Source organism: Rhinoderma darwinii, chromosome 2 (assembly GCF_050947455.1).
Source record: "Rhinoderma darwinii isolate aRhiDar2 chromosome 2, aRhiDar2.hap1, whole genome shotgun sequence".
Classification (NCBI taxonomy): Eukaryota; Metazoa; Chordata; class Amphibia; order Anura; family Rhinodermatidae; genus Rhinoderma; species Rhinoderma darwinii.
In genome coordinates, this window is record NC_134688.1 from 307,117,288 (window position 1) to 307,134,848 (window position 17,561).

Sequence of the window (17,561 nt, forward strand, 5' to 3'; positions counted from 1 at the left end):
ACTTCTTTGACGCGGGCGTCTATTTACGCGCCGTCATTTGACAGCGGCGCGTAAATTACGCCTCGTGTGAACAGACAAACGTCTGTCCATTGCTTTCAATGGGCAGATGTTTGTCAGCGCTATTGAGGCGCTATTTTTGGACGTAATTCGGGGCAAAAATGCCCGAATTACGTCCGTAATTAGTGCGTGTGAACATACCCTTAAAGAGATGGGTCTGTAATTTCCACAAATAGTGTGGTCTTTCTCTTTTTTAGGAATTAAGGTGATGTGTGCAGTTAAGGATTCTTTACAGAAAAGGTTGAGTAAGTCTATTGTGTTGAAGTATTGTGTTAGGAAGGAAGATAGAGTTTCACTAAATATTTTATAGTATGACATACAAAACCCATCAGGTCCTGGGCTTTTGCCTTTTGGGCTAGTATTAATAGTGTTGTCTATTTCTTGTTTTGAGATGGGTAAAGTTAGCGTTTGACTCTGAGCTTCTGAGATGTAAGGAAGTGTTATTTTGTCTAGTAGTTTATTAATCGCTTCGGTTTTTTTTAGTCAATGTTTGGTCATTGAGAAGTTATATACCTCTGAGTAAAAGGAACAAAATTCCTTGGCTATTTCTTCAGTAGCGTAATGAAGTTTCTTTCGTTTTGGGTATAAAGGTGTTTGAGTGTTGTTTTTTAATTAGATTGGCTAATTTATTTCCCATTTATCTGCATTCACGTACATTTAAGATTTTGCAAAGTTAATTTTTTTTCTGCATTATAGTTCAGTAAGTCTTTCAGTTCTGTTCTGAGTTTAACCTTTTCATGCCGACAATCTGTAGATTCACGTCCTATTCGCATATACCCCGTGCAGATAGGACGTGAATCTGCAGACCTCTGCTTTTGCCAGCATAGAGCTGGGGAGATCTCTCTGACACCGGTGGTGTCAGTGTCCGCGGCTCCCCAGCAACCTGTTTTCTGACAGCCGAACCGATTGGTTCAGCTACAGAGAATATTATCACTATTTTTAACTGTTTCCCGACCGCCCACAGTAAATTCATGTCGGCGCGTGCTGGGCTCTGTGCAGCGCCAACGTGAAATCACAGTGGGTGTTAAAAGCGCGATCCAGTGTCTCAGAGTAGTGCTGACACCCGGATCGCGCTGTTAACCCCTGCCTCTGGTCCGGGAGACATGATCGGGACCTGATTGGTTCTGGTCCCGATCATGTGATCGCAGGGAAAGTTTATTGTAGCAACAAACTGGAAAGTTTGTTGCTACAACAAACTTTCTCGGGACCGATTGCGGGCGCTGCCATCGGTTGCATGGCAAAACCGGAGGCTAGTCCTCATAAGTTTCCTGTCAGTGTGACTCTCATCGTCACACTGAGAGTTTATAACACGTTACACTACCTAGGTAGTGTACTGTATTATAGCAGCTATCAGTGCTGCAGGTCTAAAAGTAAAAAAAATAATTTAATATAAACGGTTTCAGAAAAGTGTAAAAACAAAAAAAGATTTTTTTTCCTATAATAAGACTTTTATTATAGGAAAAAAATGAAAATGTTAAAGAAAGTACACATACTTGGTATCACCGTGTTTGTAACGACCCAAACTATAAAACTATAATATTATTTTTCCCGCACGGTGAACACCGCAAAAAAAATAAAAAAACAATGCCAGCATCACTATTTTTTTGATCATCACCCCTCCCAAAATATAGAATAAAAAATGATCAAAAAGTCGCATGTAACCCAAAACAGTACCAATAAAAACTACAACCCATCCCACAAAAAACAAGCCCTTACACAGCTTTTTTGACTGAAAAATAAAAAAGTTATGGCTCTTATAATATGCTTACACAAAAAATAAATTATTTTATAGAAAAGTGATTTTATTGTGCAAACGCCACAAAACATAAAAAAACATATATACATATGGTATCGCCATAATGGTATCGACCCGCAGAATCAAGTTAAATCTAATTTATGGCGCATGGTGAACACTGTTTTTTTGTTACTTTGCTTGCCAAAAAAATTGAATAAAAAGTGATGTACGCTAAAATTGTACCAATGAAAACTACAGATTGTAACGGAACAAATAAGCCCTCGCACAGCTCCGGTGGAGAAAAAATAAAAAAGTTTCCTTTTCACAGACAAACTCCAATAAATATAGCAAAAGAACTGTGGGGTCAAGATGCTAACTATACCCCTAGATAAATGCCTTGAGGTGTGTAGTTTCCAAAACCATGTCACTTTTGGGGCGTTTCCACTGTTTTAGCACCACAAGACCTCTTCAAACCTGACATGGTGCCTAAAATATATTCTTAAAAAAAAGGAGGTCCTAAAATATTCTAGGTGATCCTTTGCTTCTGAAACCGGTGCTTCAGTCCATTACCACACTAGAGCCACATGTGGGATATTTCTAAAAACTGCAGAATCTGGGCAATAAATATTGTGTTGCGTTTCTCTGATAAAACCTTCTGTGTTACAGATTTTTTTTATTACAAATGAATTGCGGCAAAAAAAAATTAATTTGTAAATTTCACCTCTACATTGCTTTAATTCCTGTGAGACGCCTAAATGGTTAAAGCACTTTCTGAATGCTGTTTTGAATACTTTGAGGGGTGCAGTTTTTAAAATGGGGTGATTTATGGGGTCTATCTAGTACATAAGGCCCTCAAAGCCACTTCAGAACGGAACGGGTCCTTGAAAAATAGCCTTTTGAAATTTTCTTGAAAATGTCATAAATTGCTGCTAAAGTTCTAAGCCTTGTAATGTCCTAGAAAAATTAAATAATTTTCAAAAAAGGATGCAAATATAAAGTAGACATATGGGGGATGTTAATTAGCAACAATTTTGTGTGGTATTACTATCTGTTTTACAAGTAGATACATAATTGATGCTCTGTTTTTTTGAGATTGAAAGTTTTAACATAAGTGGAGCATGGTCCGATTGTGTAATTGAACCATATTTCACCTGTGTTATAGCATTGATAAGGGGGATGAGAAATAAGCAAATAGTCTATTCTAGAGTACTTTTTATGAACGGTTGAATAGAATGAATAATCTCTGGTAGAAGGGTATCGAGTTCTCCATACATCAACTAAATGAAACTCTGCAAAGAGTGTCTAATGAGGGTTGAAGTGCTGTATTAAAGTCACCACCTGCGATTAAATCGCCCTCATTGAATTTCTCAAGTTTTAGTAATATTTGCTTGAAATTTTTTTCCTGATTAGTGTTGGGCGCAATTTGCAAACGTGAATATTCTACCAAAGATAATTCCCTTCAGAAAAAAAACTATCTTCAATATCTATAATTACATCTTTGTAAGTGAAAGGAACCCTTTTGATGATAATAATGGCAACCCCTTTAGATCTTTTATGAGGTGTAGATGAATTATACCACTTTCTATAAGCCTTATTTGTTGTTAATATAGTGTAGTCTTTTTTTAAAATGGGTTTCCTGTAATAATGCAAAGTCTACTCGTTCCTTTTCTAAAAACTGCAGTATTTGAAGTCTCTTATTGAAAACATTGATGCCTTTGTCTTTTTCATCTTTTTAGTTTTCTTTGGGTTAGTTGTTTCCCAATTGTCATGTTTTAGAAGTTGTGGAAAGTTGAGTTGTTCTTTTGGACTGGTCCAATCTGGAATTTGTAGATGACATAAATCCAATTAGCTAAGGACAAAGTCCAGGTCATCTAGCGTTTTAACGGTCATTGTTTTGTTGTGTAAAGTTATTTCAAGTCCAAAGGGAAACATCCACCTGTAGGGAATACTTCTCCCTCTCTCTCAATGTTTTACTCAAAGTTTATAGTTGGCCTCTCAGTTCCAAAGTGAGTTTAGAGAGGTCTTGATAAATAAGAGTTTTGCTTTCATTTCTTCATATTCAATTCTCTTAGCGTATCTTGCTTTCAGTAGTATTTCTTCTTTCATTTTAAATTTTTGTGTGCAACATAGAATGTCTCTCGGTTTTTCTGGGCCGACAGATTTGGGCAAGAACAGTCTGTGTGCTCTTTTGAGACTTATATCATGGCTTTCTTCTTTCCCCAGAAGTTAGTTGAATATTTGAGTGAGTACATTAGGAATTTATTTATCAGGTATACCTCTTATTCTCAGGTTATTTATTCTAGATCTATTTTCAAGGTCATCTATATGTAGTCTTTGCAAAAACGTTTTGTTTTTCTTGTCCATGAGTATCTCAGACATTCTTTCAACATTAGAGATAACTCGGGTGCAGATATACTCTAGGGATTGGATTCTGGTAAAGGCTTGTTTAACATCATTCCTCTTTTCTGATATTTCTTCTTTTACTGTCTGGGTAAATTCTTTAAATAAGCTCCAGATACAGGCCGTTGTAGGAAGAGCTTTAAAGAGGCTCTGTCACCACATTATAAGTGCCCTATCTCCTACATAATGAGATCTCGCGAGATCACGTGTGCTGTCATTCACAGAAACTTTACCGAAGTGTCAGGAGTGATGAATAGATATCGCGTCCTGGCTGGAGGTGATGTCTATCCACTCCCGAGACACTTCGGTAAAGTTAATATGGGAGTATGTGACTGCACAGCTTGATCTCGCGAGATCACGCTGTGTTGTGAGCACTGCTAAAAATGAATGGAGAGAAGTGTATGATGCTGATTGGTCACTGATTGGTTAGCGTCATACACTTCTCTCCACAATGCCCAGTTGGTAAAAAAGTAAAAACACGCCCAGTTCTCTATTAAGAAACAAATTAGCATAAATCTAAAATTGTGCATAACTTGCTCAAAATTTATTGTTTTTCAAAATAAAAAACACTGTTGTTATCTACATTACAGTGACAATCCCTTTATGTACGAGGTAGGGCACTTATAATGTGGTGACAGAGACTCTTTAATATAGTCCTTGAGATCAGAGGAATCTTGTATTGCAAGGTCTTCTTCTTCACTGTCTGACCAACATGAAGTTGCAAAATTATCCTTAGATTTATCTTTCTTAGGATCAACTCTTGAAATCGAGCTTTGATTTTCCCCATAGGCTGGTAATTTCCATTTCTTTACCTTTTTTTTCTTTACCTTTTTTTGTGGTTTTGCTGTTTTTGACTTGTTCATCGATTGAGTTTTTTTTGGGTTTGCCCATTATGATCCCTTTCTTATATAACTTGCTGGAAGAACTGTATTATGTAAATAGGACATTTAGGGTTCCCATATTAACCCCTTAAGGTTGCAGCCTAGTTTGGGCCTTATTCTCAGAGCCCATTTTTTAAATCGGACATATTTCACTTTATGTGGTAATAACGTCGGAATGCTTAAACCTATGCAAGCGATTCTGAGACTTTTTTCTCGTGAGACATTGGGCTTTATGTTAGTAGTAAAATTTGGTCGATATATTCAGTGTTCATTTGTGAAAAATTGCAAAATTTAGAGAAAAATGTGAAAAAATAGCATTTTTCTGAATTTAATTGCATCTGCTTGTAAAACAGATGGTTATACCACCCAAAATAGTTACTAGTTCACATTTCACATAAGTCTACTTTAGATTGGCATAGTTTTTTGAGCATTATTTAATTTTTCTTGGACGATACAAGGCTAAGAACATAAATTGCAATTTCTCATATTTTTAAGAAAATTTCAAAAGCCTTTTTTTTAAGGTACCTGTTCAGTTCTGAAGGGGCTTTGGGGGGCCTATGTATTAGAAACCCCCATAAAAAAACGCTATGTGTTCTTAGGAGTCCAGATTTTGCTGGATTGGTTTTCGGGTGCCATGTCGCATTTGCAGAGCCCCAGAGGTATCAAAGCAATGGAAACCCAGCAGAAGTGACCCCATTTTGGAAACTACACCCCTCAAGGAATTCATTTATGGGTTTTGTGACCATTTAGACCCCACAGTTTTTTCACAGAACTTATTTGAATTGGGCTGTGAATTACAAAAAAAACAACTTTTTTCCAATAAGATGTAGTTTTGGCTCAAAATTTCTTATTTTCACAAGGAATAAAATACCCCATTGTGTTGCCCAATTTGTCCTGAGTGCGGCAATACCCTATTTGTGGTGATAAACTGCAGTTTTGGCCCATGGGAGGGCTCAGAAGGAAAGGACCACCATGTGGCCTACTGGGGATTTTCTGGTGCTAAGTCATGTGTGCAGAAGCCCTTGAGGTACCAGTACAGTTGAAACCCCTGAGAAGTGAACCCCATTTTAAAAACGACACCCCTTAAGGAATTCATCTAGAGGTGTAGTGAGCATTTTGACCCCACAGGTACTGTGTAAAAGATAATGCGCAACAGATGGTGCAGAGTGAGAGTTGCAATTTTTCTATATATATATGCCATGTCAGTGTCCGATATATTGTGCCCAGCATGTGCCACCGGAGACATACACCCCATAAACTGTAATGTGGGTTCTCCCGGGTATGGCAATACCCTACATGTGGCTGTTATTAGCTGCCTGGGCACACGGCAGGGCTCAGAAGGAAAGGACCACCATTTGGCCTACTGGAGTATTTCTGGTGCTAAGTCATGTACGCAGAAGCCCCTGAGGTAGGGCTCAGAGGGGAAATATGAGGAGGGGTAAGCTGTGCGGAGTGCATCAGGGTAAGTCAAACTGTGGTAAATTAAAAATAAAGGGATGGATGATAAATTTTAAAACACTTTCATACAGAGCTCTGGTTTTTCGGGACATGTGTCACATTGCTATATTTTGTCCTTCCTTATCCCCCTCTTATAGCAGACTTTGCAGCTCTTTTTACTTTTTCCCTTCTTGCCAGTTTGGGGAACTTCTCCTGGAAAGTGTTGCCCTGGTACGATGCGTGTGGCCTCGCTTCCAGAAGTACTGTAGGGCTTCAGGACTTGATCTGACAAGTCCACCCCTCCCATGTACCTACTGTAGTCCAGGATGCAGTCTGGTTTGGGGGTCTCTGTTCTGGTACCTCATACAGGTACATGGATACTGGTGGGACATCTCTCTTGTCTTGTACTTGACACACAATATATTGCTGCTGGATTGTGCCCAGCTCATATGTTAGTATGAGTGCCGTTCCTAGCCAAGTGAATAAGGACTCTGTTCGGACGGTGTCTTTGATCCTTTCGTACGTCAGTGGGGTCGGTGACTCTCTGTGTTACACCTCAACAGTGCTTCCCCATCGCATAAACAGGGCGTCTGTAAACGTCAGTGTCTCAGAGATCTAAGAGGGGGGGGGCACGGGTCTGCCCTTACATGCGGTAGAAATCGAACAGGCTGCGTTATAGTTTACGCCTTAACCTTTTGTTGAAATATGACTGGGGAGAGATTTAATCTCTTGATTGGTACGCCGCTCACCTTTGATGATGTTTCTGAGCCTGCGTGGCAGCTGTCCCCATTGGTGTAGCGCGTGGTCTGAGCATGGTCTAGGCCACAATGGTATTAAACATGTCTGCAAAGAATCCAGCGATGATTGACCAGCTGCAGAGAATCTCTTTGCACTACCACACCGGTTCAGCTTTCAAAAAATAGCTGTAAAGGCTGTGATGTTATTAGATTCTTTCTTTTAGATGCGGAGCTCATGAAAGCACATCTGCTCAGTTCTCCGGCTAGCCACGCCCCCAGAGGATATCGGTTTTTAACTGTTAGTTTTTTTGCTCCCTATAATCAATGCAGGGACGTAAGGTTAAATATTTCTTATCAACAAAGAACAAGGGTGCTCCCGCAGGACATGTAGATGGAAAGATAAAGCCTGTATTCAAATTTTCATCCAAATATTCCTTAAGGGCTTTCAGTTCTGTTTCCGAAAGAAAGTAGATTCGACCAAAGGGTTATGTAGCTATGGGTAACAGTTCTATTGGGCAATCATTAACCATGTGGAGGTAGCTTATCTGCATTCCTTTTATAACAGACATCCTGAAATTCTTTGTATTGTGATGGTAATTAATCTTTAACCCCTTAACGACCGGCGTATAGTTTTTTTTACGTCGGCCATTCAGGGTAGTTCTTCTGAAGCGCCGTCTTTTCACGTCGGCACTTCAGAAGAACTTTCCCCGCATCATCCGGGGATCTCCTGAAGCCCGTGCTGTTGCTAACAGCCTCGGGCTTCAGGACAACGATTGGAGACCACTAGCAGTGTTCTCCGATCGTATTTAACCCCTCAGATGCGGCATTCAATAGCGAGCGCCGCATCTGAGTGATTTTAGAGGGAGGGGTCTCCCTCGTTCATCCCACTGGCATCCCCGCGTGCATCGCGTGGTGACGATGGGTTCTATGGCAGCCTGGGGGCCTAACAAAGGCCCCCAGGTCTGCCTTTAGTGATTGCCTGTACGGCTATGCCAGATGCATGACCTAACAGGTGCGTGTCAGTTTTACACTGACCGGCAATATTACACTGCAATACCGAAGTATTGCAGTGTATTATAATAGCGATCAAAAGTTTGCACTGTAAAGTCCCCCAGTGGGACTAAAATAAGTAAAAAAAAGTTAAATAAAGTTTGAAATAAATAAATGTCCCAAGTAAAAGAATACAAAATAAATACCCACTTTTTCCCCTTACAAAATACTTTATAATGAAAAAAAAGTTAAAAGTTACTCATATTTGGTATCGCCGCGTCCGTAACGAACTCAACCATAAAATAATTACATTATTTAACCTGCATGGTGAACGGCGTAAAAAATATAATAAAAAACAACGCCAGAATTGCTGTTTTCTATTCATCCTGCCTTCAAAAGTATTTGACAAAAACTGATCAAACAGTCGCATCTACTCCAAAATGGTACCAATAAAAACTACAAATCGTCCTGCAAAAAAAAAAGCCCTCATACAGCTGCATCGGTCAAAAATAAATAAGTTATGGCTCTTAAAATATGGCGACACAAAAGCAAATAATTTTGAAAAAAATGTGTTGTTACTGTGTAAAAGTAGGAAAATATAACAAAAATCAATATAAATTTGATATCGCCACAATTGTAACGACCCGCTGAATAAAGTTATTATGTTATTTATACCACACGGTAAACGGCGTAAAATTAAGACGCAAAAAAATGACGAAATTTCTGTTTTTAAAAAAGTTATTAAAAAATTAATCAATAAATTATATGTATCCCAAAATGGTGAAATTATAAAATACAACTTGTCCCGCAGAAAAAAAAGTCCTTATACAGCTATGTCGACACAAAAATAAAAAAGTTATAGATCTTTGAATGTGACGATGGAAAAACCTACAAAATTGCTCGGTCATTAAGGTTTAAAATACCTTCGGTATTAAGGGGTTAACAGCAAGTTCAGATATTGATGTGTTCTCAAGTATTGAAAAAGTTTAGGCAGACAATTTAGCTGACAATACTCAGATGGAAAATGTATACAACGTGTTTCCCAACTGATGAATAGTTTGTAAGTAAAAAGCCAAGGAATTCCCCAAATCACTGAAAACTTTGGAGAAGAAACAGTTGGAAATGAATAACTTCTTGATGTTCAGGCATGATGAGAACTTGAAGATGCTTAATTTCATGAGAAAAAGGCCATGATGATAGGGGTCAAATATATCAGAACAAGAAATCTCATGTGTTTTAGTGCATATGTGTATTGGCACTATAAAATAAGATTCTCTGGTGCCAACAACTTGTCTTCGTCCTGTGACAGAGGAAAAATGTCATGTATTTTGTAATCCAACAGATCAGACGTCTCCATTTTCTATTACATCTTTGACAGCGATCGTCCTACGGATCTAATTTGAGCAATAAACAGCATAGTACACTTCAATAAAGGCAAATATTTTCTGTAGGTCACCTCTCTTTTTCTGCTGTTGTTTTTGAATAACATAAAGTCAAATTGATTCAGATATAGATTCAGTATCTTTCTGAGTATTCTGACTTGATTGATCGAAGGAGAAGGCAGGATTATCTCCAAATACCCACAGTATAGTCTTTCGTTTTTCATTAAGTCTCTGATCAATTTGAATGCACAATTGCATTAAGTCCTCCAACTTTTCTGGGGTTATCACTTTGGAAAGTACATCCTTCACTTGCTCTGAAAGCCCTCTCTGAAATTGGCTCTTCTGAGCCGCTAGCTTCCCTGTGGTATCAGTTACCCAGCAGCTCTTCTGTGCATTCCGGAACTGAGCACCTTCCTTGCCGCAGATTATGCAGTCTAACTTCAGCTGTGGCATAACAATTAGGATCATCTAAAACTTGATTCATAGCAGTGATACAGTCATCCAAAACATTCAGAAGATTACTATCCTTTTCTACATAAAGAGAAGCCAACACTGGAGCTTCATCTGTCAGAAGATTAATTGTAAGCAATACATTTTTCTTTTCACTAGTAAATTTGAAAAATATATGTAGCATAATTAAAGAGGTTGTCCGAGCACAGGGCAGTGTTTCATAGTGAATAGGAGCAGAGCTGCAATAACCCAGCACGGCCGCAATACAGTGTACGGAAGCCTTCTGCTTCTGACACAAGCCACTGCATAACATCCAAGGCCTGGAAGCATCCCCAAAAGCCGATCGGTATGGGGTCTGGGTGTTACACCCCCACCGATCATATACTGATGACCTATCCTGTAGATCAGGTCAACAGTATGAAAAAGCGCTGAACCTTAGAGATGGACGTTGTGTGCTGCCAGCGTCAGGACCTTGTATGTGCCACGGTGCAGACCATTGCCAGGGACTAATGTAGCAAGCGTGAGGGGGATTCGGTCCCCTTCCCCTCTGGTCAGGGTTGCAGGGGGTTTGTTACGCCAATGGGTAATGGCGTGTAAACTTGAGACTGTGGCTGAGTGAGCCACGCACATACGAAAGTTGTCTTTGTAATTAAATCATCTCTCTTTGTTGCTCTCCCAATCGATTTTGCAGCTGAGAAAATTTTTTTTTTTGATAAGTAGCTCCAAATGCTTGTAGTTCAGCAATTTGTTGCTTCATAGTTGTCAAAGGACTTGTTCCAGGGGATTCCACATGTGAGCCAGACTAGTCTGCTAAGGTTTATAGCAGATTAAGATTCTAGATCATGTAGGAGGGTGATAATAGCAACAGTAGCCCAGTAACAGCCCAGGATCGGTACACAGATGAGCAGCAATAGGTTACCGCGTGAGGCAGAGACGTGGTCAGGAAAAAATGCAAGTTTGGTACACAAATGACAGCAACATTTTGTAGAGAGAGTCAGAAAGGAACTAGACTTGAGGCAGGAAGCTTAATAGCCTGGCCAGATTTATATAGTATGCCAAAAGGGTGAGATGCATTAAGCAATTAAGGCAAATAATCCACAGAGGCAGGAATCCATCCTATGGGTGGATTACTTAGGACTAGAGATGAGCGAACCGGGACAACCGAACCCGGTTTCGGTCCGAACTTCCGGTAAAGTTCGGTTCGCAGCGAATCCGAACTTCACCGGGTTCGGCCGAACCCGTTTTGACCGAACCCGGTCAAAAACATTATACAAATCAGCAGCCACTTATCTCTATCAATCACTGATAGAGAAAAGAGGCTGCTGATTAAAAATAAAATAAAAAGCATTTCATACGTACCCGGTCGTTGTCTTGGTGACGAGTCCCTCTTCTTCCTCCAGTCCGACCTTTTCTGACGCGGCAGCCTGTGATTGGCTGCAGAGGCCTCTGCAGCCTGTGATTGGCTGCAGAGGCCGCGGCAGCCTGTGATTGGCTGCAGCGCTCACATGGGCTGCATCGTCATCAAGGAATGTCGGGCCGGATGTCGAGAGGGACGCGTCACCAAGGCAACGGCCAGGAGACCGGACTGGAGGAAGCAGAAAGTTCTCGGTAAGTATGAACGTCTTTTTTTTTACAGGTACTGTGATCGGTAGTCACTGTCCAGGGTACTGAAACAGTTACTGCCGATCAGTTAACTCTTTCAACTCCCTGGACAGTGACTATTTAGGGTATGTGCACACACACTAATTACGTCCGTAAATGACGGACGTATTTCGGCCGCAAGTACCGGACCGAACACAGTGCAGGGAGCCGGGCTCCTAGCATCATAGTTATGTACGATGCTAGGAGTCCCTGCCTCTCTGCAGGACAACTGTCCCGTACTGTAATCATGTTTTCAGTACGGGACAGTAGTTCCACGGAGAGGCAGGGACTCCTAGCGTCGTACATAACTATGATGCTAGGAGCCCGGCTCCCTGCAGGGTGTTCGGTCCGGTACTTGCGGCCGAAATACCTCCGTCAATTACGGACGTAATTAGTGTATGTGCACATAGCAACGCTGCCGTAATGACGGGTGCACACATGTAGCCACCCGTCATTACGGGGCCTCATGCACACGACCATAAAAACACCAGTTATCACGGGTCGTAATTACGACCCGAAATAGCGGGCCCATAGACTTCTGTTAGCCACGGGTACCTTCCCGTTTTCTCACGGGAAGGTGCCCGTGCTGTTAAAAAGATAGAACATGTTCTATTTTTTTATTTTACGGGCCGTGCTCGTAATTACGACTCGTAACTACGAGCACGGCCGGCCGGCCACGGGCAGCCGGCCGCTTTTGCGAACCGTGCTGTCATTATAATTATAGCAGCACGGCCCGTAAAATAGAAAAATAGAACATGTTCTATTTTTTTAACGGCACGGGCACCTTCCCGTGAGAATACGGAAAGGTACCCGTGGGTAACAGAAGTCTATGAGCCCGTTATTGCGGGTCGTAATTACGACCCGCAATAACGGGTGTTTTTACGGTCGTGTGCATAATGGGAGCACGGCTCGGAAAAACGAACGGCTGCCCGTACTCATCTCCTGAAATAATCTGTGCTGCCTTAAACTCTGTGGACAGGTCAGGATCCTGTTTCTTTTAAATGCTGCTAGGGAACCCGCTCGATCCACTATATAAGGCTACGCTACAGTGCAGCATTTAAAAGAAACAGGATACTGACCTGTCCACAGAGTTTAAGGCAGCACAGAGTATTTCAGGAGATGAGCGTGCAGATTCAGTGCTGCTGTGAACTCTGCTCTTACCATTACGTAGCTCTCAGTCTGTTACCTCTCCTCCACTCCTGTCCTCAAGAACACCTTCACATGATTGGCAAGTCACCACGTAATGGTAAGAGCAGAGTTCACAGCAGCACAGAGTATTTCAGGAGATGAGCGTGCGGATCTTGTGCGTGGTGGTGACTTGCCAATCATGTGAACGTGTTATAGAGGACAGGAGTGGAGGAGATGTAACAGACTGAGCTACGTAATGGTAAGAACAGAGTTCACAGCAGCACAGAGTATTTCAGGAGAGGAGCGTGCAGATTCAGTGCTGCTGTGAACTCTGCTCTTACCATTACGTAGCTCAGTCTGTTACCTCTCCTCCACTCCTGTCCTCAATAACACCTTCACATGATTGGCAAGTCACCACGCCGCACAAGATCCGCACGCTCATCTCCTGAAATACTCTGTGCTGCTCTGAACTCTGCTCTTACCATTACGTGGTGACTTGCCAATCATGTGAAGGTGTTCTGGAGGACAGGAGTGGAGGAGAGGTAACAGACTGAGAGCTACGTAATGGTAAGAGCAGAGTTCGCAGCAGCACTGAATCTGCACGCTCATCTCCTGAAATACTCTGTGCTGCCTTAAACTCTATGGACAGGTCAGGATCCTGTTTCTTTTAAATGCTGCACTGTAGCGCAGCCTTATATAGTGGATCGAGCGGGTTCCCCAGCAGCATTTAAAAGAAACCGTGTTTGTGTATGTGTGTGTTTGTGTATATATGTGTGTTTGGGTATGTGACTTTGTCTGTTTTTGTTTTTATATGTGTGTTTGTGTATATGTGTGTGTATATATGGGTGTGTTTGTGTATATGTGTTTTGTGTATATGTTTGTGTATATATGGGTGTATTTGTGTATATGTTTGTGTGTAGATGTTTGTGTGTGTTTTTGTATATGTGTGTATATGGGTGTGTGTTTGTGTGTATATATGGGTGTGTTTGTGTATATGTGTTCGTGTATGTGTGTATAACTGTGTGTGTGTGTGTGTGTGTGTTTGGATATGTGTGTTTTTGTTTGTATATGTGTGAGTTCGTGTATATGTGTGTGTGTGTGTGTGTATATCTTGTTGTGTTTGTGTATATGTGTGTGTTTGTGTATGGTTGTTTGTGTGTGTGTGCGTGTATATATGTGTGTAGGTGAGTAGAAGTATTGTTATTGTTCACATTGATAACTGTTTTTTTATGTTGTTGCAGATTTTGATGTACCGATTGGACTACATCTTCGATTCGTTGGACTACTGCGTAGATCTGCGTTTTTTCAAATTTTAATAAAATGGTTAACGAGGGTTTTGTTGGGGATTTCTTATTTCAATAAAAAAGAATTGTCTTTGTGTTTTTTTTTCAAACTTTATTAGTGCCTAGATAATGGCAGTTGGCTGATTGACAGCGTCCATTATTAAGGCGGTACTTAGTGTTAGCCGGTGCAGAGGCTAGCACTAACCACCCATTATTACCTCGGTACCCACCACCACCAGGGGTGCCGGGAAGAGCTTGGTACGATCCAGTACCCGACCATCTGTTGTGATGGTCGGGTACTGGGGCGGCCGTAGGCTGGTATTATGAGGCTGGGAAGGGCCAAAATCAGTGGACCTTCCCACCCTTGTAATGCTAGGCTGCTGCTGCTGTGTTGTATCGGGCTGGTTATAAAAATGGGGGGGACCCCCACGTCGTTTTTTTTTTTGAATTTAACAAATTTAGCAATAGACGGGTCCCCCACATTTTTAATAACCAGCCATATACAAAGCCGCAGCAGTCTGGCATTACATTGGTGGGAAGGGCCACTGGTTTTGTCCATTCCCAGGCTAATAACACTGTGTTGTATGTGGCTGGTTATGATAAATTGGGTGGAACCCCATGTCTTTTTAAAAAAAAAAATGTAAATAAATAAATAATTTAAAAAAATGACGTGGGGTCCCCCCGACTTTTATAACCAGCCAGATACAACACAGCAGCAGCAGCCTAGCATTACAAGGGTGGGAAGGTCCACTGTTTTTGGCCCTTCCCAGCCTCATAATACCAGCCTGCGGCCGCCCCAGCGCCCGACCATCACAACAGATGGTCGGGTACTGGATCGTACCTGGCTCTTCCCGGCACCCCTGGTGGTGGTGGGTACCGGGGTAATAATGGTGGTTAGTGTTAGCCTCTGCACCGGCTAACACTAAGCCTCGCCTTAGTAATGGACGTTGTCACTCAGACAGCGGCCATTACTAAAGTGGTAATAATAAAATTTGAAAAGAAAAAGACAAAGATATAGATAAAATATTTTATTGAAATAAAGCACCCCCAACACAACCCTCATTAACCATTTTATTGTAGAAAAATAAAACGTCATCTAAGTAGTCCTCGAAACCGACGTAGTCCAAACACCAAACCTGTAAAAAAAAAAAAAAAATGAAATAAAACATGTCGTAGGCTTAGATTCAGTTTAATGTGTGATACTGACTGTTATACCATGTATAGAAGCCTGCCGTGAAGTTGACTTAGATACAGGGCGCCAGCAGACAGTATCATACATGGCCATACATACATATATACAAATATACATACATACATATATACAAACATACATACATATATACAAGCATGCACATATATACATGCAAATATACATACATGCAAACATACACACATATATACATGCAAACTATCATACATACATGCATACACACACACACACATGAAAACATACATACATACAAACAAACATGCAAAGATACATACATACATATATACAAGCATGCACAAATATACATGCAAACATAAATACATGCAAACATAATTACATACATGCACATATATATAAACATACATGCAAACATACATGCAAAAATAAAAACATGCAAACATACATACATGCACATATATACATACATACATGACAACATACATACAAACATACATGACAACATACATACATGCAAACATACATACATGCAAACATACATACACACATGCAAACATATATACATGCAAATATACATACAAACATGCACATGTATACATACATGCCAACATGCATGCAAACATACATGCACATATATACATACATACATACATGACAACATACATACATGCAAATATACATACATACACACATGCACATATATACATACATGCCAACATACATGCACATATATACATACATGACAACATACATACATACATGACAACATACATACATATATATATATATATGCACACATGCAAATATACATACAAACATGCATACATACATGCAAACATACATTCATGCAAACACACATACATGCAAACATACATACATACAAATATACATGCACACATGCACATATATACATACATGACAACATACATGCAAAAATACATACATGCAAACATACACACATGCAAACATACATACATGCAAATATATACATGCAAATATACATACAAACATGCACATATATACATACATGCCAACATACATGCACAGATATACATACATACATACATACATACATGACAACATACATACATGCCAACATACATACATACATACATACATACATGCCAACATACATACATGCCAAAAAATAATAATAATACGTTCATACTTACTTTCCTCCTGTCCGGCCTCCAGCGATGACGTTTCATCCATGTCGCCGCTGCAGCCTGTGATTGGCTGCAGAGGCGGTCACGTGGGATGAAGCGTCATCCTGACGTGCGTGACCGCCACTACAGCCTGTGATTGGCTGCAGCGGCGAAAGGGATGAAACGTCATCGCTGGAGGCCGGACAGGAGGAAAGTAAGTACGAACGTATAATTTTTATTTTTTTATTACATTTAAATAGTATTTTCCGCGCGCCGAGCATGTACTGTGAAGGTTGCTGAAAGAGTTAGTGCAGCCCATTAACTCTATCAGCACCCTGGACAGTAGCATGCTCGGCGCACGTAAGTGACAGGTTCGGTCAGAACTAGTTCGGTCCGAACCGAACTTTTTTGTGAAATTCGGCGAACTAGCCGAACCGAACTTTTGATAAGTTCGCTCATCTCTACTTAGGACTAATCCATTATACTGTGCAGAGACTGGAGTCGACTACACTAGTAAAAATAAATTATGTGAGCAGAATTTTAATTACATATATATTACAAAATTGTATTGTTTCCAATTCTAGAAATGAATAAATAAAAATGACAATGAAACAGAATATCCCTCCAAATATTGTGATACAGTCAAGAGTTTGCATATTCGACACACAAATGTTCAATTGTAAAATTAGCTTTCTCTGCATATTAAAAACATGTATTTATATGCTGATTAATTCCACAATTATTTTGTTTAGGTTTCTGAGGTCACCTAAAGAGAGACATGCATCAGAGGAGAAACTGCAAACGCAAGACACATATGATGAATATATCATTGCTGTTTCCCCTTGAGATATTTCACTAAGGATACTTTCAGGCTGGGTTCACACGTGGCGGAATTTCACTTAAATTCCGCTGCGGACACTCCGCAGCGTTAATCCGCAGCGGAGCCGTTTGTCCATTGAATTACACTTTAATTTAGCAGTGTTCGTTTAGACGAGGCGTAAAATTCCGCTGCGGAGCATAGGCTGCGGAGCGGAATTTGGTGTCCGCAGCATGCTCTGTCTGTTGCGGAGCAGTGGCGGACTCATGGTGGAATTTCTCCATTGACTTCAATGGAGATTCTAATTTCC

The 17,561-nt window shown here is 40.6% G+C and overlaps 1 protein-coding gene across 1 annotated transcript in view; it reads left to right on the forward strand.

The window, feature by feature from the left end:
• LOC142741829 (transcription factor ETV7-like) overlaps positions 1 to 17,280 on the forward strand; it is a 92,297-nt gene extending 75,017 nt beyond the window's left edge. The window contains exon 7 of the mRNA XM_075851158.1: positions 17,187 to 17,280. Coding sequence (XP_075707273.1) covers positions 17,187 to 17,280 — 94 coding nt within the window. The remainder of the gene's footprint in view (positions 1 to 17,186) is intronic.
• Positions 17,281 to 17,561: the final 281 nt, after the last annotated feature.